Here is a 22224-nt window from a genome sequence, read left to right as displayed (position 1 = left end):
GGCGCCTGGACCTGTCAGAGATGAGCCTGACGTATTCTTCCACGCCACATACTTCATGGTGTGAGGCTGCTCAGGGGTGTCGGGAGAGGTAATCAGCTGGGTTGTCTGGTCCTGGACGATATTCCAGTTGGCATCCGTAGTCCTGCAGTTGGAGCATCCATTTCTCAATTCTTGGAGGGGGCTTGGAGGCAGTGCCGTTGAACAGAGGTATAAGGGGTTTGTGGTCAGAGGTGACCAAAAAGGGGTGGCATCCCCAGTGGACTGCGATAGCTTCTTTTTCGATTTGCAAATATCTCTATTCTGTCTCCGTGACGGATCTACTTGCAAAAGCTACCAGGGCCCAGTACCGTTGTCTTGCTTTTGGAACAGCACTGCACCCAGACATTTTTGGGCCAGCATCAACAGCGACTTTGGTGTCTCTCTTTGGGTCGAAGTACCGTAGGATGGTGTCACTGGACAGGGCATCTTTAGCTGTCTCAAATGCCCGTTGTTGACTTGGGCCCCAGTTCCAGGGTTCCGATGACTTAGTCAGCATTCTGAGAGGTTGAGTGAGTGACGCTAGATCCTTAATAAAACGACCACAATAATTCACCATCCCTAGGAAGCTCCAGACTTTCGTTACACAGGAAGGGGGGGTAGCGTTCTTGACGTCTTGCACCTTCGCAGGGTCAGGTGCTACCCCTGTTGCGGAGAACACATACCCAAAAAACTGTATTTGATTCCTTAGGAATTTGCACTTTTGGCAGTGAAGGGTCAAACCTGACTCTTGTAACTTCTGTAGGACACCCTTGAGTCTGGTGTGATGTTCAGCTATGGTTGGCGCATGAATTAGTATGTCGTCACTGACATTGATGGTGCCTGGCAAACCTACTAGTAGCTGTTGTATGGTATTTTGAAATACTTCGGCTGCGCTGGATATTCCAAAATTTAAACGCTTGTAGCGCCCCAGGCCCACATCTGTGGAGAACGTCGTGATGTAGCGTGACTCCTCGGACAGGGCTAGCTGGTGGTATCCTGACCATAGGTCTAGCTTTGAGAACCAACACGAGCCACTTAATTCTCCAATGATGTCATCTATCGTGGGTGTTAAGTGCCTCTCTCGTCGGATGGCTACGTTGGAAGGCGCATGTCGACGCAGATGCGGACTTCACCGGGTTGCTTTGGCTTCCGTGCTACTACAATTGGTGACACCCACGGCGTTGGTCCAGTCACCCTTTCGATGATGTCAGCCTTTTCAAGGTGGTCCAACTCTTTCTCTACTTGTGGTCTGAGGTGGAAGGCTATGCGTCAATGACGTAGTGCGACTGGTTGGACTGTGCTGTCAATGTGTATTTTTATTTCTTTGTTATTTAAACACCCAATCCCTTTGAATACTTTGTGGTATTGTGTAAGGAGCTCTTCCACTGACTCTTGATGTATACCAAAAGCGAAAATGACCACCTCTAGTTTTTCTGCTGTTTTACAACCCAACAGCATTCCGTGTCCTCCTTCTGCCACATATACCTTAGTACTGACAGTTTTAGACTCATAGGTGACTGTCGTGTGAAACACTCCTCTCAAGGCTAGCGGCGTGTTTTGTCCGTACGCATACACTCTGACTTTTGCTTTGCATAGAGTCGGGGGTGGGTTCATGTTGACGTATTCGTTGGCTGCTAGGATGTTTATTGACGCTCCTGTGTCCGCATCCGCTAAGATGTTGTGATTACCCACTTTGACCTGACATTAGGGTAATTTCTTTGACGACTGCGTGGTGTTCCCCATTTTGAACAAGGAGTGAATGATGTGTTCCTCTGGCTCGTCATCATCCATGTCGCTGCCGTGTTCGGATTTGCTTGTCGTCGTGTTGATGGACGCATTCTCTGTTCGGGTTCTACTTGACCTGCATACTTTGATGAAGTGATTCAGTTTCCCACAACCAACACATTTTTACCCTTTCGCAGGACATTCGGTTAGCCTGTGTGGTGGATCGCCACAGTGGCCTCATGTTCTTGTCGGTGGCTTATAGGCACAATGTTTTGCTTTATTGGGTGGCATAGCCATGGCGTTGACAGCCTCTTCTTTGACTGGCCTTTGTAGTGCCGCCTCCATATATGGTGCTTGGGCTTTTGAGAGTTCTTTCGTGCGTCCCATCATGAGGATGTCGGCCAGGAACCTTCCGGACTTCTCGAGAATGCGTTCTCTCAGTTTTGTCAATGCACACCCTTGAATTACCTGCCCCCGTATCTCTTCTGCTTCATCTGCGAACCTACAGGTACTGGCCAAATCACACAGTCTCATGTGGAAAGAGTCAATAGAATCTTCTGTGTGTTGTCGGGCTTGTCTGAAAACGAACCGCTCGTAATCAGTATTAGGCATAGGCTCGAAATGTCTATTGAGGGCCTCTATTAATGTGGTATGTGTCTTGGGTGCATCTTCAACTAGGTTTTTTGAGATTTTGTTGATTTCTTTCCCTCCCAAATGGATAAGAAGGGCCCGTTTCTGTGCATCTTGCACTTTTGTCGCCTCAAAAAATAACAGGACTCTCTCCACCCACCCACTCCTTCCACTTTGGAGCCTGCGAAGATGGGGCACCTTCTACGACGAAGGGTTCAACAGGCGGAATGACTGACATGGTGGAGGAGGGGAGAGCGTCTGTTAGGTAGAAGTTGTGCAGAGGGTTATCAAGCGGCACCTGGACGGTAGGCTGAATCCACAAAAAGAGGAGCAGCAGGAGCGGCGTGGGGCTCAGCAGCAGTAATGCCGGACAGCTACCGAGGCGGGCACTTGAAAAAATGGCAGGCACTGGAAGAGATGGGCGCATAGGCGGAGCAGCAGAATGAACGCTGTGTCCTTGGGCGAGCCCCAGCTGTAGAGGAACAAGGTATGTGACACCACAGGAGCTGCCAGCACACGCTGCAAATGGCAGTGTCAGATTGGAGAGGAAACTCTGAGGGCGAGGACGAGCCGCGAATAGTGAGGTAATACTCACTCAGGGGCCACATGGTGAAATGCAACGGCGGCAGCAGGACGGTGGTCCGTGTGGTCCGAGGGTAGGCTGTGTTGTGCAACCCACGTGGTACAAGCACCGCAAGGAAAGCAGCCGCCACGGGGCGCAGAAGGAAGCGTGCACGAAGCGTGCAGAAGCCGGCACTCGGTTGGACAAACACAGACGACACCGTGCTGGATCTATGTATGACCCGGTGCGCGGCATTCGATGTGCTTCATCACTTTTCTACGTCTCCGATTATCCGTGTCATCACATAGAACGCCGCACCCCTGGCCACACCTTTGTTATATAGCCTCGGTCACATGACCAGAGGCAGGGTTCATTATGCAAGGGTATGGAATAACTGTTTAGGATAGTGTATACACACTACTGTTGATGATTACGTAACTCTTTGATAATGGTTTCCATTCTACTTTTTAGGTTTCTGACTTCCCTAGTAGGGGACTCAAAAATAATTTGTTCATAAACATTTTTCCATAAGGATTAGGTACGTACTAAGGTCCTGAAGAATCGCATGAGATCATTATTGACTAAAAATAGCGAGAAACATGTTGACCCACTTGATTGAGTGACACAGGGACTCTGTGTTCTCTCCTTTTGTTCTAATTTCACTACGAGATTTAGTAAACAGTATATATTTTTGTCTAGGGAGTGTAGACATTATTTTACCATATCCCTATGCATTTTTTTTAATCATGTCAGGGGTATTAATATCAGAATAAATAGTTAATTTTTACCTCTAGGCATTTTTAACTATTTCTATACCAATCCTTTTTCACGTTTTGACCGGTTGCACATCATTTTCAAAAGATCTCTGGCAAAGAGCCCCCCTGTGGGGCCCGTCAGGCATTTCAGCGCCGGCCTGACGAGGAGCATGGCCCTATGATGAAGCATGTCACCGGAAGGTGAGTGAGGGCTCTTGCTTCAAGCATATTGCTTTTCCTTTTCCTTGGAAACCCTTGTTCTAGAGAACCCCTTTTTGCTTTTTTGGAACCGTGTGTATATTATTTTGATTTATTCATTATGCTATAACCTGAGGGGGAATTGTCGGTGAGGAAACCGTCACCGCCCCTCCATACTTTTCATTTAATAGTAGTGCCCGGCGACCAGTTTCGTCACTGGTGCGACACTACAGGCCTACAATGCATTTGATACATCGTACATTCAGATGTGTTGCTTTTTTGCAAACCCTGGATACTGGGTTTACTATAACTTTAATAATTTCTTCAGTTTTTCAGTGTTTTAAGTCCATTTATACACTTTTATTTGACACATTGGGCCTGATTACAACTTTGGAGGAGGTGTTAATCCGTCCCAAATGTGACGGATATTCCACCAGCCGTATTACGAGTTCCATAGGATATAATGGAGTCGTAATACGGCTGGTGGTATATCCGTCACATTTGGGACGGATTAACACCTTCCTCCAAAATTGTAATCAGGCCCATTGTGTGTCATTTCAGAGCGGGCGAGTACATCTATTGCTTTCGTATCTCTGTTCAGCTCTTAGCAGATGTTAGGCTTTTTGCCCAATCTTTCTAGTCCAAACAACTATGTGTTCTTTGGGTTAAAGTGTGCCTTCCAAGCTTCTTTCATTTTTACAGATATCTTGGTTGAACATCAAAGACTAGCTCAAAGGTAGTGGATAATGTGGAGTACCATACAATTACCGCACATGCAGTGTAACTGTAACTGTCCGACAATACTTTGTGAGTTTTAGTAAATACACAGTACTTTATGGATTGCTCAGTCCCGTGGACTTTGGTGTCTAAGGGTATACGTTTGACTCTCCATGGCTGACACCCCCTCTGCTGCTTTAATTGTATTTCATTTTGTGGCTCTAAAGAAGCCTTCAATAATCTTTCACTTTCTTTGACCTCCATGTGTTTTGCTGTAGAGCCTTCTTCACTGTGTCCTGTCTCCCCTTGGAAAGGAGACGTTTTTTAAATGCATTTTGCTAACATTTCCTTTTTAGCTAGTATTTCCTTTCAAGCATATTCTACTGTTACACCTAAATGCCTGTAGATTCTCATTGAAGCCACAGTCACTTGGCTCCTACATTCCCCAATACTCGGAATTGCAACGTGCCGAAGAGATCTCCTGTTTTTTTTTTTTAGATTTGTGAAGGCTTTGAGCCAATATCAAGGAGGTGCTTTCTAAAGCCTGAATTTATAGAAAGCATCTTGTGCCTGGAGAAATGTAGCGAAACCGCTCCTGGCAAGTGTTATTCTTAATTCTAGAGCTTAATGCAATGTGTTCTAGAAAATGGTATTTGATCATATGGGCTCCCTTCCTGCTTGCCTGCCTGCACAGTAGATATTCATGGTTCTTGTATTAGTAAGGAAGTACTGTGTTACGTAAAGTTTGTCACTCAATCCCTCTGCAGTAAAGGCTTCCTTTAAAAATTCTGCCTAGCAAAAGCATCCTCTCCGCAATAAGTTCTCAAGCTAACGTTTGCTTTTGAAATGTGGCTGGTGGAGGGAGACTGCCACATTCCTCCTGTCCTTTAAGTATAAGGAGTTCCTGCCAGTTTACCAGTGGTAGACTTAATCTCAGCTTGATAACTGAATTCCATGTTTACCTTTGCCAGTTCTGTGTGGTGAAGCTTCAGATGGACAATACGTCTATTTTCAGTAGATATAACTAAGTGATTATTCCACCTTCAAGCAAGAGTGCCCATTGTGTCTTTTTTGCAGTTTGCTCATTGTAAGACGTTCTTGATGCAGTAGCTCTGTCAGGCAGTTTCTGAGCTTATGTGATTGGTCAAGTGTATTGCAGCCCATCTTCTTATCCAGAATCGGCATCTGATGCCCACCCACTGCACAGACTCTGGCATACTGAGCGCTGTTAAGAACATAGAAATGGCAACACGTTTTAACGGTATTTATCTCCTAATGTACTCAGCCCCTACGTAATATCATGCTATATCACACACACACACAGGAACGAGGAAGACCAACACAAGACATCACTGTATCTTTGGGTACCCCCTCTTTGGCATGCAAGTGTTGAATGTGTGAAGGAAGGGGAGATGAACAAAAGCTGATGTGTTTCTCTAATGGGACAGAGTGAATAGATATTCCACAGTGACTTCTTTAAAACCGGTTGAATGAGATGTGGATATCCCAGTGGGTCTCCCAATTTCAGCAAATTCATTTGTGCCCTATAGATTTTGCCTGCCGTCTTGATATGATAGATTCTGGTCTTTCATGTAACAAATGCCAGTACATTTTATCCCTCTTGAATGACCTGCAACCCAGTATGAGGACAAACTCTGTCCACCTTGTACAGAGAAAATCCAAAGGCAGAACCTTTCAAACAGGTGTTAAATGAAGTTGAAATGAGAGACTGCGATAGAGGAATATCAAATAGATAGGGAAGAGTCATCTTGCATGTGGTTTAAGACTGCCCACCGGTGTCCCTTTCTGTCCCTTTTCTTCCTCAGTCTATATTTTCTTTTATCGTACTGTACTTGCTGTGAGATGACCTGATGTCCCACAGGCTCCTATATTAATGTAGTGCAAATGAAGCTTCTGAACTGTAGGTGTGCGGCTAAACATGCATACTGAATCCATGACCCCTTGTTCAACTAGGATTTTGATTTGTCCTCTATGACAAAATCTTTCCATCCATCAACCACAGATAGCACTTTGCCTAACTTAATTAGTGATTGGTTTATCTATTCACGCACTAGACAAAGCCCAGATATAGTCAGAGTACATCTGATAGAAAAGATGCAGTACAGACTACAGTGGGAGAAATCCACTCCAAGGGATTTTATTTTTATTTTCTAATTATTGCAGGGACCACCTTCTGGTCTATAATTCAAATTGAATGTGAGTGTAGCCTTCAGTGATTTTAAATTTAGGTTAGATGTGCCAGAAGATCATACTGCTTAGATTCTGTTTTCTTGGTTTGGAATTATAATTTATCAACTTTAATGAAAATTACTGTGCTAATATTTTGGTTCATTCTATGCCAGGGGTGTGGAATTTAATAAAATATCTACTTGTCCATGAGACAGGTTGCATCTTCAATCTACTTGTCCTGTAAACATATCTATTTGTTCCTTTGGTGCCATGTAGTGCGGCAACAAGTTACAGCAGCAGTCTCATTATGTAAGAGCTCTGATAATAGCCTCTCTGATTATGCAAGGGCTACTACTATAGTACGGCTTGAATACTTTCAATTTTCAGTCTCTACTATAACACTTTCCTTATTTTGCCACCTTTCCGCTTATCTACATACTGGGGCTGGAGGAAGAAGTAAGCAATAGTTCCAAGGCTGGAATGCCTTTGAGTCTGAAAACCTACTAACTTGCATGTTTTGAGGATTTTCACCAGCTCTTCTTTAATCTTTGCCTATGAGAAAGGTTGGCAATTTACTCATGACAATTTCAGGGTTGATAAATAAAAAAAAGTGGTGGGAGGGAAAGTGAACTTGTAAACGCTCAATAGATTTTCACATGAACAAATCTACACATGCATATTTGCTCGTGCTAAAATACAGTTCACAAATATTTTCTATGAGTAGGATTTCCTGGTCTACTCCTGTAAGTTCTTGTGAATTTATGGAAGCCACTAATTCAAAGACATACACCATTGGTGCAGGTTTGTGACTTTCTTTAAGAATTGGGTTCCTAATTAGGTCTAATTAGGTCTGGTGTTAAAAAAGACATTTTGTTTAATAAAACCTTCTATTTCTCTCTCTATCGATCGGTTGGCTTTACTGTGAGTGATCGCATTCCGCTCTTCTACAAGGAGCATATTGGCACATAAAGTAGTTTTGTTCAGTTCCAGGAACTAATGTGGTAATTGGAAGAGGCCCCCTGCAAAGAACATGGAGGACCCCCTCTACAGACTCACTCAGGGCAGGTGCTGTTCTGAGCAGGCCCTCTGGGGGGGGGGGGGAGGGGGGGCTGTGGGGCCTTCGTTATGCCACCGGTGGCAATGTGTGCTTTTTGAGACCCAAAACGTTTTTTTTTATTTTTGCCAATTTGTTACAACGGTGAGGGCCTGGCAGCTCCAACAACAATAAGGTGTTACAAAAGCCACGTCAAAACAAGACACTCATTGACGAAACCTAAAGATCGGTTGGGATTGGTTAGCTTTGCCAGTGCTTGTTTATATTCATGCTTTCCACAATCTTGTTAGGAATGGTTACACTGATTTTTCATTCGGAATATTTTTTAGAAATACTAACGTGCATCAACACATTTTACTAAATGACGCATCAAAGAAATAGTACCTAAAGTTTCATAGTAGTGAAACATTTTTTCCCCACTTGCATTTGTTTTCTGAAGATTTTATTTTGAAAGCAAAGAATCATCACTCTTGCTTACAAGCTTCTGCAAACATTTGCATCTAATCAGAGAGCATTCTGGGAGCATCATAATTAGCCTTATAGTGTTAAACTTTTCAAAAGTGTGAACACTTTTTTTTTTCTTTTATTTACTGGAACCACTGTCAGTAGTGCAGTGTGACCTTAAAAAGTTATTTATAGCGTTCACCCTAATAATGAAGGCTTTCCAATAATGAACCATAAATACAAGTTCGAACAGCGTTAAAATATGGGCACATATTACCTCAACTGCAGACAGTTCCCTTCTCTGTAAACTGGTAGCCAAAGGGTTTGTGCTGCAGGGGACTGGGCCTACTTGTCCCAAGGACAAAATAAACAAGAAAACTTGTTGCCCTTGACCCCCAAACAATATGTCTTGGGCGATAGGAATTCCACATCCCTGAGTTTTGTTCTGTTCCAGGAACTACTGTGGCAATCAGTGGTGTAACGAAACTGGACCCCCCCCCCCCCTGCAAAGAACATGGAGGCCTCCCCTCTCCAGACTCAATCAGGGCAGGTGCTGTTCTGAGCAGGCCCCCTGGAGGGGGGCTGTTGGGCCTTTATTATGCCACTGGTGGTAATGTGTTCTTTTTAAGACCAAAAACCTTTTTTTTTTTTTTTTGCCAGTGTTTGTTACAGTGGTGAGGGCATGGCAGTTCCCACAACAATAAAGTGTTACACACCCATGTCAAAAGAAGACACACATTGACGAAACCAAAAGACTCATAAAATATGTTGCTTTGCCAGTACTTGTTTATTTTCATGCTTCCCACAATCTTGTTAGAAATGGTTACACTGATTTTCATTAGGAATATTTTTTAGAAATACTAACATGCGTCAACACATTTAACTAAATGACGTATCAAAGAAATAGTACCTAAAGCTTCATAGTAGCGAAACGTTTTTATCTCCACTTGCATTTTTTTTCTGAAAATTTTATTTTGAAAGCAGAGAATCCTCACTCTTGCTTACAAGCTTCTGCAAACATTTGCATCTAATTGGAGAGCATTCTGGGAGCATCATAAATAGCCTTGTATTGTTAAACTTTTCAAACGTGTGTACACTTTTATTTTTTAACTGGAACCCTGTCAGTAGTGCAGTGCGACCTTAAAAAGTTTATTTACAGCGCTCACGCTAATAATGAAGGCTTTTCATTAATGAACCACAAATACAAGTTCGAACAGCATTAAAACATGGACACACATATTACCTCAACTGCAGACAGTTCCCTTTTCTGTAAACTGGTAGCATAAGGGCTTGTGCTGCAGGGGTTTGGGCCTACTTGTCCCAAGGACAAAATAAATATGAAAACTTGTTGCCCTTGACCCCAAACAATATGCCCTGTGCGTCGGGCGATAGGAATTCCACATCCCTGAAGAATTCTACAGCACCAAGAGTTTTTATGAGTTACACTTTACAAATACACTGTAAACAAAAATGAAATAACTAACTTATTGAGATACCTTACTAATTTCTTGTGATAGCATGCATTCATTCGCACTATACTTTTTGCTCTATTTTCCAATCCAGTCTTATCCAACATGGATTGTAAAAGGTAGTGGTAGCATAACCATGAAATGGAACAATTTTGCCAACTATTTGTGAATTATTTTGTTTATTTTAGGCAATACTTTAATGTGTTACTTTAATGCTGTATTAAATATGTTCTGCTCTCTATTCGGCATATATACTTACCTGTACTTTCCTATTGGTTGATAAATATCACAATTTCTGTAGTGCGAAACAGTGGGCGCTTGAAGTTCTCGCAGATGGACCACTCTTCCAGTTGCGGATTACTTCAGGGCTTGTTGGTCACGCATTAGTTGTGGGTTTTTTGGTTTAGAAATAAACCTCAACTAAACCCACAACTGGCCCTTGAATCTTTATTCAACATGAATCCGAGGTGTCCAACAGCCATGGTGTGCATATGCTTTGTTAACAAAATGACCACCTTTTATAAATCAGTTTTCTCAATCAATTTCAATGTGTTGATGCCAAATATTTTGCCATTGTGTCCTTGCCTTCACGTTTCAAATGGTACTCAGAAAAATCATCTTTGCTCTTTCTATCTAGCTGCTACAGATTTTGGTGTTGATTCTCAAGATGTCCAAGAAGTGAACAGAAGTGTAATGTGAAAATATTGTGGGCCCAATATGAAAATATGTTGGTGCACTCAAGTTCAGAATAGGTGCACTTTATTGTCCTATGTCATTTCGCATTTTTTTTCACAAAATGTCATTTTAAGTTTGCATATGAATTTAATCGCATGTAAAACCACACAAGCATGGTGTAATTGTATGTGAGAGCATTTCAGGTAACAAGAATGTGGAATGAGCATCCCAGTGTGAAATGCCTCGAAAAACAGTGAATGCCAACAATTATTCTAGTATGTGGGTTTTAAAACCTTTTAAGATACATTTCCACTCAATACAGTTAGAGGTTTACTCCTTTCAAGGGTAGGATTAAGTCCCCTAGCAGCCATGGAAATAGTGAGTGAGCACCCCCAGAATTGTTGGATGCTTAGGAGCTTCTCCACTTGGATAAATTATTTTCACAAGGTTAAAAACAAAAGGTTCCTCTTTCTAAGTACATCTATTCAAGTGTAAATGCTTAAATATGAGAGTCCCTCTGGATATCAACAACTGTTGCATCTTGCTTGTAATCTTTTAGGAATTCACAAACAATTGGATTCTGGGGAGGGTACATTTTAGGTTGAGTCTAGGCAGCGCATGCACTGTCTGCAAGACATGCTGTATTCAGTATATGGGCTTTAACCATGTCCACTATTGCCATTCGTTCTTTGTTGTGCTTGTCTTAAATGCTTCCTTTTTTTATTGGTGCATTTTTCTAAATGCCCTTCCTATATGTGCTTAGTTCCCTCCCAGGCGATTTCAATAAGAGAACATTTTTGTTGGCCATCACACTTTGTTCACGCTTCCTCCTGTTACAGCGTGTGATGGCCCCTCCTCACTCCTCCCATCTGGGCATTGCAGCCTTAGTGGTCTTCTGGTTGTCCATAGCAATGTGTTCTCACCACACCAGTGAAAACACCATGTTTAGAAAGGCACCGAAGGTTTCATGTTTCGTTTGTTCTTGTGCCTCTGCTCGGGTATACTTAATTGATGTTTTCCAAGCCACTTTTCCCTCCACTAATGTTTTAGAAATAATTGGCTCTGTGTGCGTGTTTTGCACCTGCCAGCGCGCACACACACACACACACTCATCCACTTTCAGTCTTCCTCATTCTAAAGTCCTTTAAACAGGGCTGCAGCTGCTTCTCTGGTCCCAGAGGTAAATCCTTAGTCTAAGTCCTCTAGACAGTGTTGCTAGCTGCTTCTTTGGTCCCAGTGGTAATTCCACATTCTAAGTCCTGTAGACACTGCTGCAGCTGCTTCTCTGGTCCCAGGGTTAATTCCTCATTCTATGTCCTCTAGACAGTGCTGCAGCTGCTTCTCAGGTCCTGGTGATTAATCCTCATTCTTAATCCTATAGGTAGTGCTACTTCTCTGGTCCCATCTGTAATTCCTCATTCCAAGTCCTCTAGACATTGCTGCAGCTACTTCTCTGGTCCCGTCGGTAATTCCTCCTTCTAAATCCTCTAGACAGTGCTATTAGCTGCTTTTCTAGTCCCAGTGGTAATTGCTCTTTCTTAGTCTTGTAGACAGTGCTACAGCTGCTTCTCTGGTCCCAGTGGTAATTCCTCATTTTCAGTCCTCTAGGAAGTGCTGCTAGCTGCTTCTCTGGACCCAGTGGTAATTCTTCAATTTCAGTCCTCTAGGAAGTACTGCTAGCTGCTTCTCTGATCCCATTGGTAATCCCTTGTTCTAAGTCATCTAAGCAGTGCTGCTACCTGCTTTTCTGGGCCTGTCAGTAACTCCCCCATTCTAAGTCCTCTCAGGAGTTCTGCAGCTGTGTCTCTGGTCACTGTGGTAATTCCTCATTCTTGACCCTCTAGACAGTGCTCCTAGATTGTTCTCTGGTCCCGTCAGTAACTCCACCATTCTAAGTCCTCTAAGCAGTGCTGCAGCTGTGTCTCTCGTCACAGTGGAAAAACTTCATTCTAAGTCCTCTAGTCATGCTGCAGCCGCTTATCTGTTCCCATCAGCAACTTACCCATTCTAACTCCTCTAGGCAGTGCTGCAGCTGTGTCTCTGTTCCCAATGGCAATTCCTCATTCTTGGTATCATAAACAGTGCTGAAGCTGCTTCTCTGGTCCCGTCAGTAACTCCTCCATTCCAAGTCCTCTAGCTAGTGCTACAGCTGTGTCTCTGTTCCCAGTGGTAATTCCCCATTCTTAGTCCTCTAAACAGTGTTGCATCTGTGTCTCTGTTTATACATCCACTGCACTCCAAACCAAAACACATAGCTAAAAACATTGTCATTTACAATGCCAGTAGCTCTAACTCTCACTAATGGGAGACCTATTGCATTGTAAATGCTTTTTTGTGACTTGTGCCTTTCATTGTTAGATTAGTTTATGCCTGAGTAAGGTAATAACCATTTCAGGTATAATTTTTTTTAGCATATTCATAAAGAATGATATGTCCATTCATGCTGTCCCATCCTTAAGTTTCACAAGAGGTATTACACGCAGATGTGGTTTTCCTTGTGGATAATGTATTGCTGTAATTCTGTCATTTTGCAGATCATCTTGCAGGCTCTTCTTTTCTGACGATCCCATAAAGATTGTGCGTGCCAGTGGGCAGTACATGTTTGACGACGAAGGAAAGCAATATCTTGACTGTATCAATAATGTTGTTCATGGTAGGTACAATCAACATGCACATCAACACATATCAAAAATTATTTGTTTCATCACCATTTTTTATTGTTGACATGTTTGTATTGGGATTTTATATCTCTCCCAGTTGCTATTTTAATGCCATTCCACCAATTTAAAGTTTAGTCTGTATTCCCTGAAAAGAAACTGGTAAAATGCTCTCACAATGTTTAAATTGTAACCTTTGTCCACCATATTGAAACTTATGCAGTGTTTTAGCATTCCGGTTATCCGCTTATTTCTGGTTCCCAAAGAAGCTGAAAACAATGAAATGGAAGGCTGCAGAGATCAATCAGTAGGTCTCAAATAAACTGTTTTCAGTCATATCCTTTGAATACTGTTTCGTGTTTTTAAGCCAGTGTCCAAAGTGAGAGCGGAATTTGTAGGGTTGGTTCTGCAACTCCCTGTGAGCTGGCGATTCTTGTGCATCTCCCAGTAAGCCTGTAATGCTTTTTGTGGTAGTTGTGCTGTTGATCAAAAGGGACATGACTTAGCAGTCTGTCTAGATTGCTTCTTTTGGGACATGGCCAAGACTGATTGTGGGTTTTTTGTTGTAATGGTACGAATGATAAAATAGAATGGAAGTGAATTATTTCTCCATTAAAAAAAAAGAATATCTTTCATTGCCTTTTCCTTATCTCACTGGCATCTGAGTTCTAAAGGAAATCTTGTCCCATAAATGTATGGGGACCTGCAGGTGTTAAAGGTGTATAACATTAGGTGATCACTTTGAAGTCTCAAGTTGTAAAAGAATTCTGAATTGGCAGTCAGTTCTTACCCAATAGATGGGGTGTTGTATCCATATGCTGTCTTCATTTCCAACCCTTTCCAATCTTGTCCCCAAATTCATAGGGACCAATTCAGAAAACCCCTTATAATTTCAGGAAGTAGTACTACAGAGGTGCTGTTTGACATAATCTGCTAACAGTCAATCATTTTTGGGCAATTTACAAAGGCATGTAAAAGTGCAAAGAAGGTACTGCTCCTTATATTTATACTAACTGTAGGTTAATGTTCTTTGAATAGTCCGGTTTCAGGTTAATTCTCAAAGGCAGGTAGGAATAAGCAAACGAGTGCTACTTTTCATAATCCAAAATTCCTTTGTGGATTGGCTTTGTTAAGTTTAATACTCCTCTCTTTGACACAGAATGTGAAAGAAAGGGGTGGAATATGGCATGTATTTTGTTGAAACAGAATAACAGTGACTTGCAAAGCTGTTTTTCCTTGTGAATTATAACTCATAATTAAGTTGAATTACACTTAAACATAATCTAATAAAGCATTCACCTCGGTTTGTAATCATCAGGTTTGGCCAGTGCCAGAAACTCAAAGATTGAACTCTTATACCCATTTGAGCCACTGACCCACTAACATAAATTACTATTTCGGAGGCTAGCTCATGATAAATCAGCTTGGAAATCCCATACTCATGGGTTTGTGGTTATTCCCAAAAACCTAAGCCATAATTATATTAACACGAGAAATGCCTAACCTTGGAAAAAATGTGTTAGGGTGTGAACATGTAATATCACATTTTGCTGCCTTTTCCCTTAAGACCAAAATTACAGCATAGAAGCATAAACAGAAAAGGCACTAACGGTTAAAAAGAATACTTTACACGCATGTTGAGTAAGTGTGTGGTTAGAATGTTTTCTGGTTGGTGGTGGTGGTATGCTTCATGGTAAATATGGAACCTTTTTGATAAATACACAGCCTATCGCTGAGAACTGTGGATTAAGGTCTTGCCTCACATCTCTGTCTCCAGAAGGTTATCTTACACCTCACATCTCAGTCTCCAGAAGGTTATCTTACACCATGAGTCCCAAAAATGGGCTTAGACACACACTTATAGGCCTATCGTACTAGTAGTGCCCAATTATAGCTGTATCTAAAGCTCAATGGAGATCCTGTATGGTGAACTCTCTGCTCAGTGCTATGAAGTACTTGAAACCCATAGGAGACACTCCTGGACACCAGAGCATCGAGAAACCCAGATAGTATGTCTGTTAATCGTCTAAAAGTTTCAAAGATCAGCACTGCAGGTGCAGCTGAGAGATAGGGACAGTTAACACTAGAAAACGATATTACTGATTTGGTCTTTTCCTGTAGGCCATATGGCGACCAAATTATTGTTTAGTGTTTGTTGTAAAAACAAGAGGCAGACGTATAAAAGGTGTCATGTAAATGTATGTCTTTGTGAGAGTATCTATTTGTACTGTTGAGCTCACTGGAGTGTTCTGTGGTATCCGCTAACCCAGTTTGCGAGCTGCATGTCATTTGAGCCAATGATTTCTGCTAAAAATCTCCATAGCAAGACGACCACTTTGGAGGTGTCATAGCCAAGCTCACTGAGATCTCTAGCTGACATTGGGACTGGTGTGTATTTGTGCTAAGAAGAGTCATGTCTTATGCAGGTGCTGGTAATACTATGTCCTTGAGATTGTATCCCATTTTTTTTAGATCGTACAGACAGCTCAAATTGTCTGGTCGCAGAAGACCTCTTGTGGTCTTACATAGCACCTACAAGGGCTTACGGGCCTGCTCATTGCTTACCACTAGCTGACTTTGTCACTCTCATTTCATTGCTTCTTATTTGACAGCTTTCCTTGTCTACTTGTGTTTATCCCTCCGCTGGAGCATACTCTCTTTATTTATGTGCTTTTTGGCTCACATTTAGGATTTTTTTTAAAGAATTCCATGAGCTAGCTGCATGTGTTTGCAGCTCTCTACCTTGTCTGCCACCATCTTATAATGCCCACCCCACACTCTATGTTGTGTTCACATGTGTTGTGCTCTCTTGTGTATTTATCTCTCTTGCCCCCATGTGTTCTGTATATACTCTTCCTTGTATGCTTCTCCCTTGTCCTCTTGCTCCTCCCTTTTTCTCGGTAGTGTGCTTCTCTCCAGTCATCCCTTCTGTGTTTTTTCCACATCGTACGCTTCTCACCCCGACTGTATTGCTACCTCTCTTGTGATCTTTTCCCCTCCTCCTGCCCCCACTCCCCAGCTGCAATTTGTTACCCCTCAAATTCCCCAACCACCATGGTCTGCCATTTTGGATACGTCAATAAAAAAATAAAGCAATTGATGCCTGCATTGTTCCGCTAGTGCGCCCATGCTTTCTGATAAATATGCTCAAATATGTCATCATGCATGCGTGTATCATTGGAATGATGCGACTGCTACTATCAGTTGAGCCGTTGCGCTTGTTTATATATATGTTTATATATCTATTATTATATTATATATATATATATATATCAGGCCTCCAAAATTCATAGAAAATGTTACTAGAACTGCAGGTCTAGTAATTTGAACAATCTTTTTAATGTACTTTTCCCGTAAACGGGTTTCAAATTGTGTGATCCTAGGCAAATATTTTACTCCACAGAGTCACCTTATTCTTCATCCTCACATTAGTGAGTGTACCTTCAAATATCGGAGCTCAGCATTTCTGCTGTACAAAAAAGATTCTTTGATTAAATAGAGTAAATGTTTGCTCCATGTATAATAAGAATCTAGCCCACATGTGGGCGACACATGATCCATGATTTGCCCCTTAGTTTACTAATATTATTGCTACCAGGGCAGGAGTGTCTCTAGGCTTATGTTTAAACCCTCACTTTTAATACATATATTACTAAAGCATGACGTGGTTGCTCACTGTCATTTACAGATGGAAAATGTCCAAGAAATGCCCCAAAACCTTCCCACTAACTTTCAGCTTTACTGATAAAACTATATGTGTTAATAATCTGTGAAAATTGGGTTTCAGAAAACATATTTATTCTTTGCACATCACCAAGTAAAGTGTTCTGATTTTGTTTTCATCCTATTACAATATTATTTTCATCACACAGATGTACAAACAGTGGACTTTCACAACTACTGAAATATATTTTGAAATATATTTTGAGCTTATTAAATGTGTGTTAGGAAAAACCTGACTGGAACTCTGCAGTTAGAAGGAAAATTAATTGTAAGACAAACTGACTTTTGACCTCTGTCTCTGAACACGGAGCAAATGGTGGGCGTGGGTTATAGTTACCTTAGAGCACGAGCTATAGCTACTTGAGATAACCATAACTATAACTACTACATTTCTGTGGTTTTGTGTGTGTAAATTCAGAACCTAACTATAAAGTCCCAGTAACCTTTGGTCTTTTTAAGTGAACATATATATGTATCAAAATAAACACAGTTACGGTAAATCCCGAGGCAATTCTTGAGCGGTCCGGTTCGGGTCCCAGAAACCCAGTTATATGGAACAAACAATTTCCTGATAATTGGAAAAGGAATCCGGACACCATGGCAATGCAATCCTAATTTATTGACGCGTTTCGGCCGTAGCCTTGTTCACAATAACATCCCTTACCCTTCAAAACACATAAAAAAAACAGTGTGTAAACATAAACAAAGGACCAATTCGAAAACAGTGTTAAGCAGATCAAATTATCATGGCAGCCATATTGGAGTGTAGATTTACATCATGTCCAATCCTACAGAGCCTGCCCATTATTAACATCATATCATCATAGGGTGCTATATCGTACTCATCTTTAATTTTTATACTTTACATTTTTTACCTTTGAATAATTGTACGATCTTCTAATTCTTTGGCATTATGCTCAATACGGATCACCACCTCCCTGGGGCAAAATGAGTGAATTATATAATGGGGGGTCCTGTGAACCCCTACCTGGGGCTAATATCTTTTATATGTGGGGTGGCTGTGTGGCCCTCCGCAGCCCCAGGGACCACTACTTCCTGGGAAGGGGGAGGGGGGTGCAAATGAATGAATAAATGAATGCAGGGGGGCTGCGCGACCCCCCTCCCCGCAACCTCCCCAGGGCAAACATTTAGTTATACGGGGGCACGGCGGTCTCGGGGGCTGCCAGCTCCGAGGCTACTTTTCAGTTACATTAGGGGCGCCCCCTGCAGCCTTGGGGACTGCAACCTTCCATGCAGGCAGGAAAACAGAGGAAACTTTGCTCTCACAGAGAGGGAGCTGCATGTTTAGAAGCTCCCTGTCTGTGACAGCAATGCCGGCTTTTGCAGAAGGTGGGGAGCCGTCTGGGTTCTTGAGGGCCTTCAGGCTCTCCCATAGACCTGTTGCACTTCGGGGCACCCAGTATAGATGGCTGGAGGATGGGATCCCTGGGGCTGTGATCGGCCGGGAAGGGGTGCTGCGGTGGCCTCTCTCCCCCCCCCCCCCAAAAATATATATATATTAAGGCAGGGCCCTGTGGGATGGGGTCCTCTGGGCTGAAAACGGTCAGGGGAAGGGGGCTGCGCTACCACCCTCCCCCACACTGCACATTTACCCAATGATGTAGCACTTACTAACTAACCAGTAGAAAGTGCTCCAGTTGGGTAGGCATTTTGTGCAAAACTGTGGCCTCTTGTTGGGTAAAGGAACAGGTGAGCTTCCATTCTGGCGATAATGATCATTTCACAGAAATTAAACCTCAACCGGAAGCACTTACAAATGCAAACGTAGCAGGTGCCCCAGATGAAGCTCCGCTTTCGGAAAAGACAAATGATCCTAACTCATGGGCTGAGCGAAGGCAAAGCAAGTGTGTTTAATTCACGATTCCGTATTGAAAAACGATCTGAAATCTTTCATGGAGGTGAATGCATCTTTTATCTAGTGGAGCGCAGTCAGTTACTTTCACACCCAGACAGCCACTCTCACACGCAGTGAAACCCTTTCACACCTGTTCTCACACCCATAGAGACAGGCCCTGCGGCCAACTCCTGTTGCGTGTGGCCAAAAGCAGTGCGCAGCATGGGGTTGTGTGGTTAGGGGAGTTGACCGCAGGGACTGGCAGCAGGCAAGGTCTTGCGGCCAACCGCTGGCAGGCACGGCCAGAGGCCGTGCACAGCAGTGTTTGGATTAACATATAATAATTAAAATGACTTTTTGTTTAAAAAACAAACAAAAAAAACATAGAATTTCACTGAAAAATAAAGGTTGTAGGGATGCTATACTTAGGTACTGAATTTACTGGCACAAAACCATGGAAATTCAGCAGTTATACTTCGCTATTTCAAGCAACTATAACTCACGGCCTAAGGTGACTATAACTTGCGCTCTTGCCATGCACTGCTAATTACTCCAGTTATTACAGTACTCATGACAACTTTTATAACGCCAATAAAAATATCATTGAAACATCAGAAGTCAAAAAATATGGAAGAAAAAACTGTGCATGGCGAGGGTGCGAGTTGTAGTTGCCTTAGGCCGCAAGTTCGTTACTTGGAATAACCCTAACTATAACTGCTGAATTTCTATGGTTTTGTAGTGTTTTTGAGGGGAAAACATTATGACTCTGGACTGGTATTGTATACAATTGTTTCAAATGTGCGTGGAGTCACACAGATGAAAGATGACAGACCTAGGAAATAATTGGATTGTTACAATTTGGAGTCTGGTGATCGACCACAATTGGATGATGACCCTTCAACGTGACGTGATATATTTGACGAATCAGAATGCTTTGTGAATTCTAAACTATCAGTGAACATTTGAACTTTGAGCAGTCCTGAGCTGTCCCTGACAGATCCTTGCAGTCCTCAGATGTAGTCCTGATGCTTGCTGATCCTGATGCTTTGCTGATGAAAATTCCCTGAAATGCTGTACCCTTGAAGCGGTATCTTCCTCTCTACCATTGCCTTTTGAAATTCCCATTTAGACTTAGAAATATTTTTATTTTCACTTTCAGAAGACTCATGACCGAGCTTCTGAGATGCTGTTGCTTTCCCTTTTCATTATCCTTTGCCTTACTTAGTTAGTGACCTGCAGTCTCAGATAAGTTTTTTCCCAAATTATTTTTGTCCTTTTTAGGTCTCGTCTAGGCAGCGCATGCGTTGTCTCTTCAAGTCATGCTGTTTTAGACCTGCAGGCTTTGACCACGCCTATCTCTTTTCATTTGTTCTTTCATGTGACTTTAAAAATTCCTTGCTTTTTTTTAGTGGTTAGTGTTGCTGTTTGTCCCTCCTTTTGGCGTGTTATTCCCTCCCTTGCCATGGCCCCGGTTCCATCCCAAGTTACTGCCCCGTTACATGTCTCATTTAGCTTCTAGCCATTTAAGTTAGTTTCATCCACTTGTCGTGGCTTAGGTTTTCAGAATGTTGTGTCTTTTGTCTTGCGGAAGCAAACGTGGTAGCCACAGTTTTTCTTAATGTGCATCACGTACAAAATGCAACCAGACACGGAGGTGTAAGTATTGTGTATTAATGAGGGCACTGGCTATCTTTATAAAGTACCTGCCTCTCTTCACCTCTTCTTCCCTTGAAAGCACACAAATCATAAAGGTTCACAAGAGTATTGTAACTTTTTTACAATGGCGCCCTGTTGGTTTTCAACAAAGTAGCATGTGTGCAAGTTTGTAAATTATTATTTTTTTATTTTAATTTTAAATCTGTTCAGCAAAATCACTGTGTTATCAGATAAACAAAAGTCCTTTTTCTCACGTGGCATGTTGTGTAAATTGAGTGTGTGTTGTCTGTATGTGTTTCCTGGAAGCACTGTGGGCTACAGTCTGCAGTTCACATGCAAACTCGGTGGGGGTGCAGGGACAGAAGGGTCTCTTGCCAAGACCATGAGTGGACAAATCTATCCCCGGACTTTGTTGGGTTTTCCCCGGGGATACCTCATCATTGTGTGTGCAGTGACAGTTTCCCTGCTTCTTATTTCAGGCTAACTACAGAGGCACCATGTTGTGCCCAGCTCAAAGTGAGTATCTAACTTTATGCCACTGGGTCTTCTCTGCTGATATGGCCATCACTTTTACACTAGCCCATAGGGAAGGCTCTGCATGCTCAGCCCTCTTTCTCTTTGTCGGTTGCTCTCTGCCTCTCACCGGAACCGCGCAAGCTACCAGGTTGATGCATGTTTTGTGAGGACCGAACAGTATCGTCGGAGGTGGCTGAAGCGGCGTGTTATTTAGTCCTGAGCCCCAACTATGGCGGTTGTTTTCAGCTACAACATGAAGGGTTGTTTGAAGCATTTTAGATGAAAGGGTGACTTTTTAGCTGAAGAAAAATGAATGCAACATTATGACAAAGTTTATGCGAGCATAGAGGCTTCCTAAATGTAAGGCTACCTCTGAAATCAAGATGTATAACATGTAGTCGTTTGCCACCATGCCCCTCCCTCTCTCAGCGTTCCAGCCCCCTACGTTGTGTTGCTTGAATGCGCTGCAAACACACTGTGGTCGTGGGCACACATATTCCTGTATTTCCTTTCACTTCCGTTAATCATAATGTGAGCAGCCTCAAACAACTTACTTTCACTCCAAGGTTCTGCTGGCACTCATGTTTGCCCTTTGTTGTCTTGGGCACGTTTGTGTCTCTCCTTCAGCTTCTGTATAGGAAACTGTAAATAGATGGAAACTATTCAGCTTGATTCCTACATTATTGTCCCCCTGACACCATGTGCAATAATGCGCTCCCATAAAATCAACTTCAGTTTGAGTCTTTGATCCTGGCGCCAGAGGATACCTGATGTGTTCCTCTGTCGCCCATATCTTCCCCGAACTGTAACTGGCTAGCTGTTTTTGATAGTTCCTTTCTAATATTTGCATTTTACACCACTCCATAAGAGTACATGATGTTGCTTGCCGCCCCGTCCTAGCTCCTTCCCGCTCCCTGTCTCCTACAATATGTTGCTTAAAAGTGCTACAGACACTGTTGTCTTTATCGCATGTTCCTGCATTTCCTTTTGCCCCCGTAAAATCCATATGTGAGCAGCCTGAAAACCTTTACTTTCACTCCAAGGTCCTGCTGACACCCGCAGTCTCCCCTGGTTGTCACTGTCACATTACTGTCTCCTTGAGCTTCTGTAAAAGCAATTGTAAATAGATGGAAGTGATTCAGCTCAACTCCTACATTCTTGTGCCTGGACACAATGTGTAATATTTTTTTCTTTGGCGCGGGGATCTGAGACTCAAACTGCTGCTTTTATAAACATTCACAGTTGTTTTTACAGGAGCATTAAAGGCGTACACGGATAAAAGAGCTACCTTGAGTGTTACGACGGGGACTGGAAACCTATTAGCTATGCCAATTCTGTGTTGTGGGAATATAAGGGAACTAGTGCATAAAAAGTTAATAT

At 42.5% G+C, this 22224-nt stretch overlaps 1 protein-coding gene across 2 annotated transcripts in view; it reads left to right on the top strand.

The window, feature by feature from the left end:
- The window catches only part of PHYKPL (5-phosphohydroxy-L-lysine phospho-lyase), a 273652-nt gene that overhangs the window by 3425 nt on the left and 248003 nt on the right, over nucleotides 1-22224 (top strand). For both annotated transcript variants that reach the window (XM_069199277.1, XM_069199278.1), the window contains exon 2: nucleotides 12972-13090. In XM_069199277.1, the coding sequence (XP_069055378.1) occupies nucleotides 12972-13090 (119 nt within the window). The remainder of the gene's footprint in view (nucleotides 1-12971; nucleotides 13091-22224) is intronic.

Source organism: Pleurodeles waltl, chromosome 7 (genome assembly GCF_031143425.1).
Source record: "Pleurodeles waltl isolate 20211129_DDA chromosome 7, aPleWal1.hap1.20221129, whole genome shotgun sequence".
Lineage (NCBI taxonomy): Eukaryota > Metazoa > Chordata > Amphibia > Caudata > Salamandridae > Pleurodeles > Pleurodeles waltl.
This window is presented reverse-complemented; position numbering and strand designations above follow the sequence as displayed.